Genomic DNA, 16,452 nt, shown 5'->3' with positions numbered 1-16,452 from the left:
ACTTCACAGGGGTTTGCAGAGTATAGATGCAGATGTAGATGAACAAACAGGTGGCAACTTGCGGCCTCATCTTTTGCCATAAAGAAGACGGATTATCCAGCATAATGTCTCCTTCAGTGTTTATGCTCCCTATTCTCTAGAGGGGCGGGAAAAAGTGCGCTGTGGTGAGCGAGAATGGAAGCTATTTACTAGCACCTTTCAGAGCCCGCAGCGAGCGACAATATGAATGCGCCTTCCAGAATTCCACATAAAGGCAGGCGCTGCTGTGAAATCGAGCATAAAACACCTCTCTCGCCGCATAGCCCCGGGTCCACAGTCGCAGCTAATGCAGCTTCCGCGCACTAGCGGGCCGCACCCACTACGGCTTGTTGGTGAGTCTCGTCTGTCTTCATTACGGAAGGTGAGCAAGCAGCTAGTGGGCTGACGTTTCTCTCCCTGCAGCTGCCCGTGGAATTATGGGTAAGACCTACGTGCCCTGGCAGCCGTCAGCACTTCTGTCATTAAATGGAGATCAAATGACTAACAGATGCATTTATTAAGAAACATCTGGCAAAATCACTATTTGGAATGATCAGTAACCAAACAATCGGTTTTAGACATTTGGTGGGCCATTTACAGTATTGCATCAGGGAGACACATCAGTTGACGAAGTGGAGTGATTCTGACTGCATTTGCTCTCCACATCTATATCTACATTCCGAAAGCCAGCTTACGGTGTATTGTGGAGGGTACTTCTGAAAGCACTATCTTTTCCCGACCCCGCTTTCTTTCGCGATTGGCGCATTGAAAGAATGACGTTGCTGGTAAACCTCTGCATTAGCTGTAATATCTTTGATTTTCGCGTTGTGCTCATTTAGTGAGACGTCTGCGGGAAGGAGTAATACTTTGCCTGCGTTTACTCTCGAAATTCGTGCTTAAACCTCTCCGTCACCTACATCGCCTCTCTTGAGTTGTCTGCCACTGATGTTTGTTGATCATCTCCGTAACGTTCTCAAGTTGACTAAGTGATCCCGTGACGAAACGTGCCGCAATCCATTGGATCTTCTCTGTCTCTTCTACTAATCTTACTTGGTTAAGGTCTCAGACTGAAGATATGCACTCAAGAATCGGCCGAGCAAGTGTTTCGTGAACCACTTCTTAGATGGATGAATTACAGTATCCTGCGATTCTCTCAGTGAATATCAACCTGGACTTGTTTTTCCTACAATTTGTTTTACACTGTTACAACTTTAGGTCGTGCGCACCGTTACCATCAGCTATTTAATCGTTACTCCTAGCTACTTTACGGTAGTTTTTGTTTCCAGTGATTTGTCGCCAACAGAGTAATTTGTAACGCGGTCATAGGTATTAGCTAATCACTTATACTGCTTAGTCAAATGTTGAGACGTGGCCATGAGTGCATCGAATTATTCAGTACCGTGTTACAACGAAACTGCTGCATGCACATACAGTTCTTCAATCTTACTTTTACTTGCTTGTAGAATTTTGAAATCGGAGTTCTAAAACAGAAATCAACGTGATTCTTATTAACATGATAAATGGAAGGCTGACGAAGGCAATATCCGTGATATATCTTTCTGCCACAAAGCATAACGACATAAAAAACATAATCACGTGCAAATAATAGTGGTAGTACTACTAATAAAAATACTACACGCATACGCACATGCACGCGGTCCATATTTTTGATGATGCATAAGCAACACTGTAGTAAAATGTACTGTGCAGCTAATGAAATCTATGTTAGTGCAGTGGCTAAAATATTTTCGTGAGAGACTTTATACGACTTTAAGTGCTATAGTTAATAGCGATTTATTGTGATGGGTTATCGAATAAAGGAAAGCGAGCTCGTTATACTGTCTCTTCATAATAAGTAGAAATGCACTTACGATGTCGGCGGTTTTCTTAATGACGTGTAGATGTTGGTAATGGCGCGATGAATCACGGGAAGCGAAGACGGTTAATCAACAGTCAAAAGCATGTAGCGAATGACATTGTGCTTCTTCATTTATTTCGCTTCGTAAAAAAATCTGAGTTGTGGTCTTGCTTCATATTGGTACTTGAAATACACTTTGACGTAAATACCATTGCTGTGCTATTAGGTTCCTGCCTGACAACATACTCGAAAACCGTCGCATATTCGTAGAAAAGAGCAAATTATTTTTGACACGCAAGATTGTTATTTAATCTGGGCTGTTGTTGTTGTTGTTGTTATTGTTGTGGTCTTCAAGCGAAGACAGGCTTGATACAGATATTATATCCTGTGCAACCCTCTTCATCTCTGCAACATGCATCCTTCTGAATCTGTTTACTGTACTCAACTCTTCGTGTCTCTCTACGATTCTTACCGCACCCCTTCCCCCCACCCCACACACACACACTTCTCTCTTCATTTCCGAGTAACTACTGCAACCTACATCCTTCTGAATCTGCGTAGTGTATTCATCTCTTGGTCTCCCTCTACGATTTTTATCCTCCACCTTCCCTGCAGTACTAAATTGGTGATCCCTTGCTGTCTCAGAATTTCTCATATCAACCGATTCCTTCTTTTAGTCAGGCTGTGCCACAGATTTCGTTTCTACCAAATTATATTCAATACCTTCTCATTAGTTACGCGATCTACCCATCCAATCTTCAGCATTTTCCTGTAGTACCACATGTAGATGTAGATTTCAAAAACTTCCATTCCATTCTTATCTAAACTGCTTATCGCCCTTATTTCACTTCCAATCATGGCTACACTCCACACGAATATCTTCAGAAAATATGTCATAACATTTAAATCTATATTCGATGTTAGCAAATTTCTCTTCTTCAGAAACGCTTTTCTTGCCTTTGCCGTCCGTGGCGGTCACACATCCTATTAAGAACCATGTCCCGCCGTTTATAATATCCGGGATACCACCATAAATCGCGGTGACTGCTGTGTAATTAATGTATTTGAATAAAAGTGCCAGTACTGTTCGTCTAATTGCGTATTTGTTTTAGTTTCCTTCTGTACTATACTATAGCAGTTATTTCTGTGTGAGGTCCAAAATTCATCGAACTGTGATACATGGCAGGGCATATCATGCGAAAAGTACTTTCGCTCTTATGATTTGCACACCAGTGTATTTAACTTATTTAAAATTTGTTAGATGGAAGGAAAAAATACGTTATGTATGACTGCATGTAGTATGTGTGTATTGACGTCTAGGATTTACCGTGTCACTACAAATTAAATACCAGAGTATTTCTACGTCTTTTTGTGCACTATATGTTAAGTTTATTTACATTCAGGGTTCACTACCAAAGGATTTTCTCGTATGTGGAGATAATCAGCCTGTTAATAAGGTTCAAAAATGGTTCAAATGGCTCTGAGCACTATGGGACTTAACAGCTGTGGTCATCAGTCCCCTAGAACTTAGAACTACTTAAACCTAACTAACCTAAGTACATCACACACATCCATGCCCGAGGCAGGATTCGAACCTGCGACCGTAGCAGTCGCGCGGTTCCGGACTGCGCGCCTAGAACCGCGAGACCACCGCGGCCGGCTGTTAATAAGGTCAGAGCAGGCTAGGGGAAGCCGAACCGAACAAAATTTTCTAGGTAACCACAGGACAGGAAATTCTCTGTAGTGGAGCTACGCCCATAAAACTACAGCCTGTCAACGACGAGCGCGTAGAAGTGTTTGCATTTAAACTAATTTGCCCCTGCTAATAGTTGTTATGCTAAAGAGCATAGTTAGGAATTAAACTAGCTGAATATAGTATTTTCAGCTGAACAATCAAAGCTAGGCAAACTTTAAATTTCTGTCCATGGTTGGTTACGTTACACGCGCATTTTCTATGATGTTTGCTGGGTAAAGCTTGACTATTAAAGCATCTACGCTAAACGAACGGTATTAATTTGTAAAGGTAATAAGCTGCGCTATAGGAACAGCAGTGCAGTAATATAGTCGGGTACAATATTCTTAATGATCAACTCTAAAGGTCACAAGTTTTACGTTTTTTCTGATTTACAGAGGGCATGACTGAACTTTTATTGTAACATTTCACATTTGTTGATCCGCTGACCTAAAACAATGGAGAAAAAGAGAACAGGATTTAATTATCATCATGTTGTTTTCCTTCACCCTCTATAAGGCAATGTAATGGAAATACACGGCTACAGTACTGCAAATGTCAGGATACTTTCGATACAAAGTCTTGGTCACATTTTAATTTGTTTAAACAGTTTGCAGTTTAGGCTTTGCAGCCATCATCAGATCTGAAAAAAAAGATAAGTAGCGTGCAAGATTAATAGTTTTGAACTGAACGCAAAAGGTCTAAATGACCTTAGGGTTGTCAACGGTGGCTGGATCCGATTAGCTGGTGACTGATCATCCAAAACTGTAGTTGCACGACAGGCGAAACGAACTGCTAAAGTAAGTTTTTCACCACCAGACGTGTTCTGGATTAGTTTCACGGGTAGCAGAGGACAACAGAATAGCCCTTAAGAAATTAAAACACTATGTTTACTTTCAATTTAAAAAATACGGTAAGAGAAGAAGAGTACATCTCTTGTACCACAGTCTGTTGCTGGATAACATAGAGTACCGTTTTACTCCATCCAATGCATTGTTACTTTCTTCGGTCCCCCTTGACAAGGCGACCACAAGGTAGCACAGGTACTGGTGTTCAGGACTGCCTTAGGCGCTGTTTTTTCCATAGCAGCCATACTGAGGTCACCGGGGTGTGAGGAGGGCTCCTGAACAAATCATTTGTTGACGTATATTAGCAAGAAAACGACGTTGGCCGCTTAGCAGAACTATAGGACAACCAGCATGTTCTCAGCGTTTAACAGCTATTCGTCTGAGTTACGGGTTAGTGATAATCTACCTCAGTGCTGTGTTTACGTCATTTCATTAATTATAAGTTCAAAAATAGTACCCTATGGCAAGTTTCCGTGTCGTGTTCCAACTACTTTCTGTTAAGTTTCCACGTATGATTTCACGTTTAACACGTTCAGATACACCTGTATACTCATTCTCTTCCGACAGTTGCCGCTGTGTTGGGATTTCAGCTTACACGTGTCGCGACGCTTTACTGTGTGCCATAGTTCTATCGAGTGTGTCGGAAAACTTTGTCCTATGTAGCAGGTTTAAGTTGATAATACTACGAATTATTACTTTTTATCCCCTTAGTGCCAAATGTCGTGAATTCACATCATTCCAATGCTCTGCTAATAATTGTAAGATCAACTGTTTTAGAGCACCAGTGTCAGTCAGTGTTGATTCTGCTTGAACCTATCAACGCTTCTGACAGATGCTGCATTGTCCCGAGTGTTTCGGGAACCTCTAAGGCACCGCGATTTTTGATTTTTATCTTTCATCAGGAAATTTACTCAGGCATTAAGGAGTTAGCGTGGCCTGCAATAATTTATAAGCAGATCGGAGACAGTCTCTCCAAGTCAGTGCCTGCAAGAGTAGGCAACTGTCGATTCTGCCGATTCTCCTTGCCTGTAACTCGAGCGCTGGTAAAAACCTGCACCACTGGTTATCTTACTCTTCCCACTTACCAGGCGACTAAAAACGCGCTGACAATTTAGTCAGTTCCTGTATATACACGACCTAAGGTCAGGTTAATTCATAAGTACTTTCAGGATTTCAAAAGAAGAATGCGCGAAAGCTGCAATACATGCAGAAAAATGAGACATATCGGTGGATAGAGCATCTGTTCAAGCTTCGATTCGTCATTTGTACAGCGACGTAGTTGCAGAGCGCAACACTAGGAGGCAGGGGTGTTAGAACTAGTAGGCAAATGTTCTGCTCCATGTCGTCGCACCAGATTAGTTCGCATCTGTACAATCAACATACATTTAATCGCGGGATGCTGTCGTTGCGCCGTTCCGGGCGACTTCAATGAACTGCACGAACGTATTGACGTTTGCCGCATACAAACGTTGCCCATACTGAGCACTTGTATGTAGTTGTTGTGGTCTTCAGTCCTGAGACTGGTTTGATGCAGCTCTCCATGCTACCCTATCCTGTGCAAGTTTCTTCATCTCCCAGTACCTACTGCAACCTACATCCTTCTGAATCTGCTTAGTGTATTCATCTCTTGGTCTCCCTCTACGATTTTTACCCTCCACGCTGCCCTCCAATGCTAAATTTGTGATCGCTTGATACCTCAGAACATGTCCTACCAACCGGTCCCTTCTTCTCGTCAAGGTGTGCCACAAACTCCTCTTCTCCCCAATTCTATTCAATACATCCTCATTAGTTATGTGATCTACCCATCTAATCTTCAGCATTCTTCTGTAGTACCACATTGCGAAAGCTTCTATTCTCTTCCTGTACAAACTATTTATTGTCCATGTTTCACTTCCATACATGGCTACACTCCATACAAATACTTTCAGAAACGACTTCCTGACACTTAAATCTATACTCGATGTTAACAAATTTTTCTTCTTCAGAAACTCTTTCCTTGCCATTGCCAGTCTACGTTTTATATCTTCTCTACTTCGACCATCATCAGTTATTTTGCTCCCCAAATAGCAAAACTCCTTTACTACTTTAAGTGTCTCATTTCCTAATCTAATTCCCTCAGCATTACCCGACTTAATTCGACTACATTCCATTATCCTCGTTTTGCTTTTGTTGATGTTCATCTTATATCCTCCTTTCAAGACACTGTCCATTCCGTTCAACTGCTCTTCCAAGTCCTTAGCTGTCTCTGACAGAATTACAATGTCATCGGCAAACCTCAAAGTTTTTATTTCTTCTCCATGGATTTTAATACCTACTCCGAGTTTTTCTTTTGTTTCCTCTACTGCTTGCTCAATATACAGATTGAATAACATTGGGGAGAGGCTACAACCCTGTCTCACTCCCTTCCCAACCACTGCTTCCCTTTCATGCCCCTCGACTCTTGTAAAGTGAGCTAAAAACTTGCAGAGAAGCTCTGTCCACTGATATCTGTCACTTTCTCATACGTCTTGTATTTTTATGCAGTATTTTTCTGAGAACCTGGAGGTACTTACGAACAGCCCTGTGCATAATGACCAAATAATTTTATTTTTACTTGGATGGAGTGACTTATTATTCGTAACAGAGAAGCTGAATAGACATTTTGGACTTTTGGAATAAACATTTTGAATTTTTGACGTTGCTAGTCCGCCTATTAGTAATATGAGCGCAAATTATGGCTCCCTTCAAGATTTACGAGAACATGCTGTATGCTATAAACACTGTGCTTAGTATTAGCAAAGTTATTACAAGTTAGCATTTCTTGTATGTGTCCCATCTTGTGTGCGTTTTCTCTAAACAGGACGACTAAAGCTACTGATGGATATGTGAGTGTGCAGTCTATCTGTGTTAGTGTTGTCGTGGTCTTCAGTTGACAGACAGCTTCGACGCAGCTCTGCACACTTCCCTATCTAGTGCCAACCCCTTGACCTCCACTTAGCCATTGCACTCTATACCCGTTTGAACCTGATGAATGTATTCATCCCTTGCTCTGCCTATACCATTTTTACTCCACCCCCTCCTCACCCTCCATACTTCCTCCTATAACCAATTGATGATTTTTAATGCTTCAGGGCGTGTCTATCAACTGTTCCTGTTTTAGTCAAGTTGTACCATAGTTTTCCTTTTCCCCAATGCGATTCAGCACATCTTCATTAATTGTCGATCTTCCCATTTAATCATAATTCTTCTGTAGCAGCACATTTAAAAAGCTTCTATTGTCTTCATGTCTAACCTGTTTATCGTCCATATTTCACTTCCGTACATAGCTACACTCCATACAAGCACCTTCAGCAAAGACTTCTTATCACTTAAATTCATGTCAGATATTAACAAATTCCTCTTTTCGTGCTGTAGTCAGTCTACACTTCCTGTCCTGTCTACTTCGGCCGTAATTTGCTATTTTGCTCCATAAATACCAAAGTCATCTACTACTTTGTCTTTCACGTCCTACTTCATTAAGTATCACTTGATCTAATCCGACTATTTTCCATTACCTTTGTTTCACTTTCGTTGATGTTCACTTACATAATAGTGTTTTAAAATGGGCTATTCTTTCGATATTCCTGCTGTTTTCGTAAAGTGTAACTATGATAGAGACTCGTATCCAGCCCACTAACAAGAATGTGGGTAACTGTCTGAAAACCACGCTAAAGCTGACCAGCGACCTGTCGATGCAGCACACACTCTACCAGTCATTTCTTATTTAGGAGGGACACAAAAGACAGTGGTCCATTTCCGTAGCTGAGTGGTCAGCGCGACTGACCGCCAAGTGGAGGACACGGGTTCGATTACCGGTACTGCCAGACAAAGGACAAAAAGAGACAAGGGCCGGCAGAGCGGTGTGCTGGCGCCAAGCCCCTCCATACCGCATTCATTGACGCCGTTAACAAAGGATGACATGGCGGTCGGTCAGTAGAGATGGGCCTTCTAGGGCCTGTGGACGGAGTTTACGTTTACAGAAGACAGGGTGACATTTATGCATTTACTTGTTTAGGCAGTTTTTTTCCTTGATATTTGAGCGGACGGAAGATCAGGGTTATTAGCGTAAACGTCCCGTCGATGACGAGGTCGTAAGGGACGCAACACAAGCTGGGTCTGCGGAAAGTTGGGGTGTCCTTTTCAAAGGAACCATTCCGGCATTTGCCTTAAGCGCTCTACGGAAACCACTGAAAAGTTAAATCTGAGTGGCTGGTAGGTAATTTTAATCGCCGTCCTCCCTAATACGAATCTAGACGCTGACTATTGCTCGCTTGGTACATGTGATAAAGATAATACAAACTGTACTGTCTTTAGTATTGATAATTCTCATGGTCAGATAACGTTTGAAAAATTAAAGCGTATAGCATTTGTTAGTGGTTAAATTAATAGAATAAAATTTCTTACTTTCACATAATACGAGGCATGCAAAACGTAGTGCCCGTGAATATTTTATGTGAAAACTGTTAAAGCATTTTAAATTAAAGTTATTAAAATTTTACACCTTTGTTTTTTTGGCTAGATATTTATTTCTCAATAGTCACCCCGGCGGCGAACTTATTTCTCCCAACGAGAATATGATGACTATGTTCATCCCTTGCTCTAACTATACAATTTTTAATCCCCCCACCATACTTCCTTCTATTACCAGTTGACGATTCTTTCATGTTTCAGGACGTGTCCTGTCACCTGTTCCTTTTTTAGTAAAGTATCATAATTGGCTTTGTTGTGGAAGCCACAAGCTCACTTCTGCTTGCACCGCTTCATCACTATCAAAGTGAAGTTCTCTAAGGTAGTCTTATGTCGTCTCCAGCATGAACTTAAGTATTGAGACGATAAAAAATAATTCTAGCGAGAAACAAACCATGGATTTGTTACATAGTGTACAAGCACGTGATAATGCAAACTTAAAAAAAAATTAGCTGAGTTGTCAGCGCTGTAGACTACCACGTGGAGGACTCGGGTTCGATTCCAGGTGCTGCCAGAGATTTTTCCTTGGTGGGAGGACTGGTTTTGGGATGCACCCAGCCTCATGAGACCAGCTGACGAGCTACTCAGCTACTCTACCGATTAGTTGAAGTTCCACATACATTACATCCAGGTAAATGGAAACATACGTATAACTTCCTGTGAATCGATGTGGCAGATCATCGCCGTTCTTCAAGAGGAACTCCATCACCGACCGTTGTCGCAACCCAACATCTACTTCACGGTCCATTATGGCTCACCCGTAAATAAAAGAAAATACTTTTATACACCAACTTATAGCTAAATGTTCCAAGTATGTTCACAAAAAATGTCATTCTCTTCTTGAAAAAAATATAAAAATTAGAGACGACTGTGCAAAACTTTTCGAAGGCCCTTTGTTATTAAATATTTATGATTCTTGACAAGTATTCTGATTGCATGTCTATACTTAACATAGTCATCCGTGATGCCAATTACCTGAATCTCTTTCAGTTTCAATTAGTCAGTTGTTCTTAACTTTCAGTGGGATAACAAATTTTTGGTCAGCGTATCATCAATCATTATTAGAATGTGACTGCAAAATTTCAATTATCTCCTCCTAAAAATGTCACAGACTTGCTTAATGTACTGCTGTAATGTATGAAATTTTCTTTTCTTCCAAATCTCACATTTATTCATTGAATTTTTTCTTAGATTTTTACTGTCTTGCTTTTCTGTGTGTTGATTTAGTAATGTCGCTCCGGTTACCATGGGTTGCATGATTTCTCCTAGGGATCTGAATTAGGTACCTTAGGTATGGGATTTCTTACACACAGTCGTGCAGTAATATCTTCGCCCTTCCATACCTGAATCCGAAGATGTCCGATAAAGTGTCGTGCATTAATTCTAGTATGTTTGGTATATGTCACTACCGCTGTAGTCACGACAACACAGCCTTTGGATTTTTGAAAAACTGTATTTATGTTGTAACTGTCTCTGTAATTTTAATAAGAGATGTGAGTGCGGGTCGTGAGTCGGGCTTGAATAGCTCAGTCGGTAGAGCACTGGGTTGCGAAAGGCAGAGGTCCGAGATTTGAGTCCCGGTTCGGAGCACAGTTTTAATCTGCCAGAAATTTTCTAATTAAAAGTTTTGGACACTATGAAACTATGTGCTTTCTTTCTGTTTCGGGCGTATCCAAACAATATCCGTATTCAGTTATAAAAAACAGTCGCTGTATTGGAACCATCAATATATTTTTCGATCTCGACAACTACATACATACTCTGCAAGCTACCATATGGTATTACTGCTGGACATTCCGCTTCCTGTCCCACTCACAAATGTAGCGAGGGAAAAACGACTGTCTGTATGCTTCAGTACGAGCCCTGATTTCTCTTATCTTGTTTTCGCGGTCGTTGTGTGAGATGTATATTGGTGGCAGTAGTATCATCCTAGAGTCTATCCCAAACACCGGTTCTCTAAATTTTCTCTCTAGTGTTTCGCGGTAAGAACGTTTTCTTCCCTCCAGGGATTCCTAGTTGAGTTCACGGAGCATTTATGCAACACGCGGATGTTGATCGAACTTCATTTTTTTCTGAGTCATCGGTCTTCTGATAGACTTGATGCAACTTGCCACCAATTCCTCAGTTGTGCCTGCCTCTTCATCTCAGAATATCAGTTCCATTCTGCCACCGCAGTTATGTGTTGGATGTATTGCATTCTCTTCTTCACTTGCAGATTTTACACTCTGCAGATCCGTCTACTAACATGGAGGCAAGTCCCTGATATCTTAGCAGATGTCATAGCATCCTGCCCGTTCTCTTGTCGTCTCTTCCTTCCTTCGCCGATTCTGGGGAGAACCTTCGGTAACAAATGTAGGCGCTCCTCAGAATTGCTTTGTTGTCATCCTTTAATCCGATTTAGTGAGGGATCTCAAAAACTCGAACAGTACACAAGAATGAATCGTACAAATGTTATGTACACGGTCTCCTTTATAGATGTGCTATGTTTTCCTAGGATCATCCGAATAAACCGAAACCGATCATTCACCTTCCCTGAAATCTACCTTACATGCTCGTTCGAGTAGATGTAGTTTTGCAACGTCGCGCCTGGATATTTAACCGACATGACTATGTCAAGTAGCATACCGATAGCACTGTATTCGAATATTACAGGATTGCTTTTCCTACTTATCTGCACTGACTTACATTTTTCCATCTTTAGAGACAGTAATCATTCATCACACCAAATAGAAATCTTGTATCCTTCTACACTCACTCGAAGTGGACACTTCCCCGTATACTACGCTGTCTCTGATGAACGCTCGCCGTCCAGGAAAACGAACTGGATTATATTACTTACAAAGCCCTCGAGTCACTCATACATCTAAGAACCTATTTCGCAATGACCATTGCGGAAGAATGTTCCGTAACAATCTCCATAAAAGAAAAATCGCGTAAGCGTACTAAACACTAAAGCAGACTTCGACATCTGACAGGTTTGCCCGTAACTGCGGTAGTTTGTAATACGATATAAAAATAAATTATTTTGAAACCAAAAAGTGAGGATTGCTAAATGTTTAAACATTTCAGAAAATAGTAGTATTGTCAGTGTAGCGCTAAAATTATTCTTCTTATGATCTGCGTCTGCTTTTGCGATATATTGCAACGAAAACAACATGGATATATTTTATTAATGTCAGTCGCTAATGTAGCCTGTGGTTAAGTTGTGACTGTTCTTTGTTGCAGACCTGGAGCCCGGGGCCCTGCGCCAGTTCGGCGCCGACGTAGACCCAGCTAATGGTGAGTGGTAGCACCAGCGTCTGCTGTTCTCTATGGACTCTGGCGAACCGAGAGATAATTCCAGCTATCCGTCGTCTTCCACCCGTGTCAGGTCGACTGCGTGTTCAAGGTCGACAGCTGACTGACTCTTGCAGACTGGGACGTCTTCGGGTCATAACCTCATTTTACGTAACAAAGTAGATTTCCATTGCGGAGGACATCGTTCTGACACAGCCTTTCTGATTTATTTGATACCAGATACGCTGAGTACATATAGTCATATGGAGATGTGTGAATGAATCCAGAATGCACGCCCAGTTCTGAGTTTTGTGTTCACGCCAAATTTTTCAAACGTTTATCGGAAAGCAGGAGAACATACACATATCTAATTTGTGGTGATGTATAGGTGGTATTGCTTCCTGTGCATTACCTAACACGGCAGAGTGATTCCTCTATTACAGACTGTGCCGGATGTCTAACTACCTCGGTACAGGCAATCGTGTGGTATTAGAAGGCTGTTTTTGAATGAGCAATTAAGTAATTAACGTCATCGAATTAAAACATTGACTACATTACGAACATTTATCACAGGAATATTTAAGTGCGAAAAACAACCTTTACGCAAAAAAAGCTAATGAGTGACTCACATAAACAAATTATTTTTACTATATTAAATTTTAAGGGAAATGTAGCTCTTTTCTTTTTCAGTGAAAAATTTATCGTCATCTTGCAAGCTCAGTACAATCTAATAATTATATATAATCATACCAAACCTAAAGAATTGATATTCTACAAGCGACATTTAAATTTTGGTACTACATATTTATATGTACACATGGTTTTCAGCGAACAGTAATAATAGTCAGAACGCTTTTCTACTGAAGACTGATGTATAGGACGCTGTCGTCAAACAGAACCAATACATACTACCATGACACTTGTTGTTGACCTCTTGTAAAAACCAGACTTGTGTCTATAAAATCGGCATCTGTATATTTTCTACCGTTATTACTTTTAGTCTGGCAGCATTTTAGCCTTGCTGGTTTGTAAAATGACGGTTGTGCTGTTTTTATATACGTGAATTAAAGTAACAGTTACTACGTTTACATAGGGCTCCCAATTCCGGTTTTCGTTAACCGATTTCCCAACACCGCTCCTGGTTAATTAAGTAAACATTTAAATATAAATTTTGGAGAAGTGGTTCTACGTGCTGGATTTCCTCTTCTACAATCAATATTCGCCCCATGTAAACACTCTACCGTTCTTGAAACGTGCTTGGTTTGTGACGTTCCTACAAGCTTCAAAAATGTTGGCTGATTTGGAAAGAGTGACTTTTTGTGCATCAAAGAAGTAGAAATATTGGAATGACGAAAAAGATATCCATCTTCTATATTTAATTATGGTATACCGCCATCCTGTGACTGGTTGCCAGAAGACGTTCTTGTAAAACAACTGACCAACGGAAAACCATTATACGGCGGGACTAGCAATATCGACTCAGGCCTCAACATGTAACGTAGACAGCAAAAATTGTTTTCCTCCATTCGTTTTCGGCTTTTGGAAGTTATGGTGAGTGTAAAAGCAGCATTTGTTCTTTTACTTCATTGATATAACATTCAGTTCAAAAATGTTCAAATGTGTGTGAAATCTTATGGGACTTAACTGCTAAGGTCATCAGTCCCTAAGCTTACACACTACTTAACCTAAATTATCCTAAGGACAAACACACACCCATGCCCGAGGGAGGACTCGAACCTCCACCGGGACCAGCCGCACAGTCCCTGGCTGCAGCGCCTCAGACCGCTCGGCTAATCCTGCGCGGCTAACACCCAGTAACCGAGTAATTGTGCAAACTGTGAATTTCATGGCTTTGAACCCTGTATAATGCACTCGAGCAAAAGGTAAGTAGTTGATGGATTTTGCTGTATTTGTAGCGTTTGTTAGTTGTATTCTGACATAAAAATGTATCCGTACTGGCCAAGAATATTACAAAGTATACCGCCCTTCTCGTGACATTCTTTTTCTGTATTATCCATGGAGACAGTTTCCTTCCTATGTTCGATCACACATGAGGGAGGGTGTCGGAGTACCTACAACAGATCTGGGCGTGGCTTTCGTATAAGGCCGCCGGCATTATACTGACTGAAAATGTTGTGTGTTCACCGAGGGCCTAGAAACGACGGAGAGGTTCCGTCCCCGCCGCAGCTGCAGTGGTCCACAACCCCACGACGACTACCGCAGTCCATTTCACCCTTCAACCGCCCCACACCGAATCCAGGGCTATTGTGTGGTTTGGCACCCTGTGGACCCCCAGGGAACGTCTCACACCAGACGAGTGTAACCCCTATGTTTGCGTGGTAGAGTAATGGTGGTATACGCGTACGCGGAGAACTTGTTTGCGCAGCAACCGCCGACATAGTGTAGCTGAGGCGGAATAAGGGGAACCAGTCCGCATTCGCCGAGGCAGATGGAAAACCGCCTAGAAACCATCTACAGACTGGCCGGCTCACCGGACCTCGACACAAGTCCGCCGCGCGGATTCGTGTCGGGGACCAGGCGCTCCTTCACGCTCCGGAAAGCCGTGCGTTAGACCGCACGGCTAACTGCGTGGGCGTGCAACTGAAACTATTAGCTGTGTTTTTACCTGCTGCAAGCACCCGGGTTGTAGCAACCGTGGGAATACACTACCGGATCAGAATATCTGGACACCTTTTAGTGGATACTGACATGAGGTGCATCCACCGTTCGGCTTTATGACTGCTTCATTCTGCTGGGGCCACTTTCAGAGTGGTCGCTGAATGTCTGTGGAGGAATGACAGCCTACTCTTTCTCAAGTGCCGAAACCAGAAAAGTAGATATGTTGGACGCTGGGGTCTGGAGTGAGGTAGACGTGATAACTCATCCTAAGGGTGCTTCATTGAGTCTCTAGACAGACCAGTCCATTACAGGAATGTTATTGCCCACAAATATTGCCTCACAGATGCTGCTCTATGACACAGTGCCTTGTGATGCTGCTACAGTCATCGTCTCCGAACTGCTACTCCACGGCGCTTAGTACATATTACAATAAAATGAGTTCATATAATTCAGCGTTTAGCGTTTTTTAAGCGCGTAAGGGGACCACACCCTAACCACGAGAAGTTTGGCTTTCCGTAAGACCACCTGCTCCGTCTTCACTATTGGCATTACACACGACGCCAGGTAACGTTTCCAGGTATTCGCCAAACCCAAACTCTTCCATCGATTTACCACAGTTGTAGTGCGATTCATCACTCCAGATCGCTCGTTTGTAGCCATCCAGTGGAACTTTGCTAGCTGGTTAGTCGTCTGGCAGCGTTTTGGAACTCACTAGTGATTCCTTCACTGATTCTATGCTGTTTTTTACAACCACCCTGTCCGTCACTAACATTCGACTTAGGCAAATTTAAAAGGGCTCAAATGTCCCTTACGGATTTGTTACTCACATGACATCTAATGACTAGTCCGTTGCGCTCTCCTGATCGATCCACTCTGCTGCCGCTTCTCTACCGACGAGGCAATACTCCCCTCCTTCTCTCATATTGTCGGGTCCGACTCTCGTGCCATCTAGCTGTCAACTCCGCATTTCGTAGGGGTATCCGGATACGTCTGATCAGACAGTGTACAGCCTGTGTGGCTATGTACACTCATGCTCATAAACTAAGGATAATGCTGATACATGGTGAAACAACGATCTGGTGGGCGGTTTGCGGGTTTAAATCACCTCGCGGTATGACCATGTAGTGCACTTGACCTGCGGTCGTCGCTCGGTGGCACTGGCAGCAATCCACATAGGCAGAGGTGTGTTGGTGCTTGTCAGATTACGGTGCAGTGAGTAAGTGTGCAGACATTTTCAGACGTGCTAATGGTGACTGTGTGTTGAAAAAGGCTCAAAGAACGCATATTGATGACTTTATGAGGGGTAGAATTCTAGGGCGACTGTTGGCTGGTCAAACACAGCAGGTCGTAGCACGGGCCTACCGTGTGCCACAAAGTGTGACCTCAAGATTATGGCAACGATACCATCAGACAGGAAACGTGTCCACGCGCTGCAGTACGGGACGTCCACAGAGTACAACACCACAAGAAGACCGAAATATCACCATCAGTGCCTGTAGAAGGCCACGGAGTACCGCAGGTAGCCTTGCTCGGGACCTTACCGCAGCCAGTGAAACAGTTGTCTCCAGACACACAGTCTACAGACGACTGAAAAGACATGGTTTATTCGCCCGGAG

At 42.4% G+C, this 16,452-nt stretch overlaps 1 protein-coding gene across 2 annotated transcripts in view; it reads left to right on the top strand.

Annotated features, from left to right (window-relative positions):
* LOC126481064 (neural proliferation differentiation and control protein 1) overlaps positions 1-16,452 on the top strand; it is a 1,141,454-nt gene that overhangs the window by 415,812 nt on the left and 709,190 nt on the right. For both annotated transcript variants that reach the window (XM_050104548.1, XM_050104547.1), the window contains exon 2: positions 12,167-12,220. In XM_050104548.1, coding sequence (XP_049960505.1) covers positions 12,167-12,220 — 54 coding nt within the window. The remainder of the gene's footprint in view (positions 1-12,166; positions 12,221-16,452) is intronic.

Source organism: Schistocerca serialis, chromosome 5 (assembly GCF_023864345.2).
Source record: "Schistocerca serialis cubense isolate TAMUIC-IGC-003099 chromosome 5, iqSchSeri2.2, whole genome shotgun sequence".
In the NCBI taxonomy this organism is placed as follows: Eukaryota; Metazoa; Arthropoda; class Insecta; order Orthoptera; family Acrididae; genus Schistocerca; species Schistocerca serialis.
Note: the sequence above shows the minus strand (reverse complement) of the source record. Positions and strands in the feature narration are given on the sequence as shown.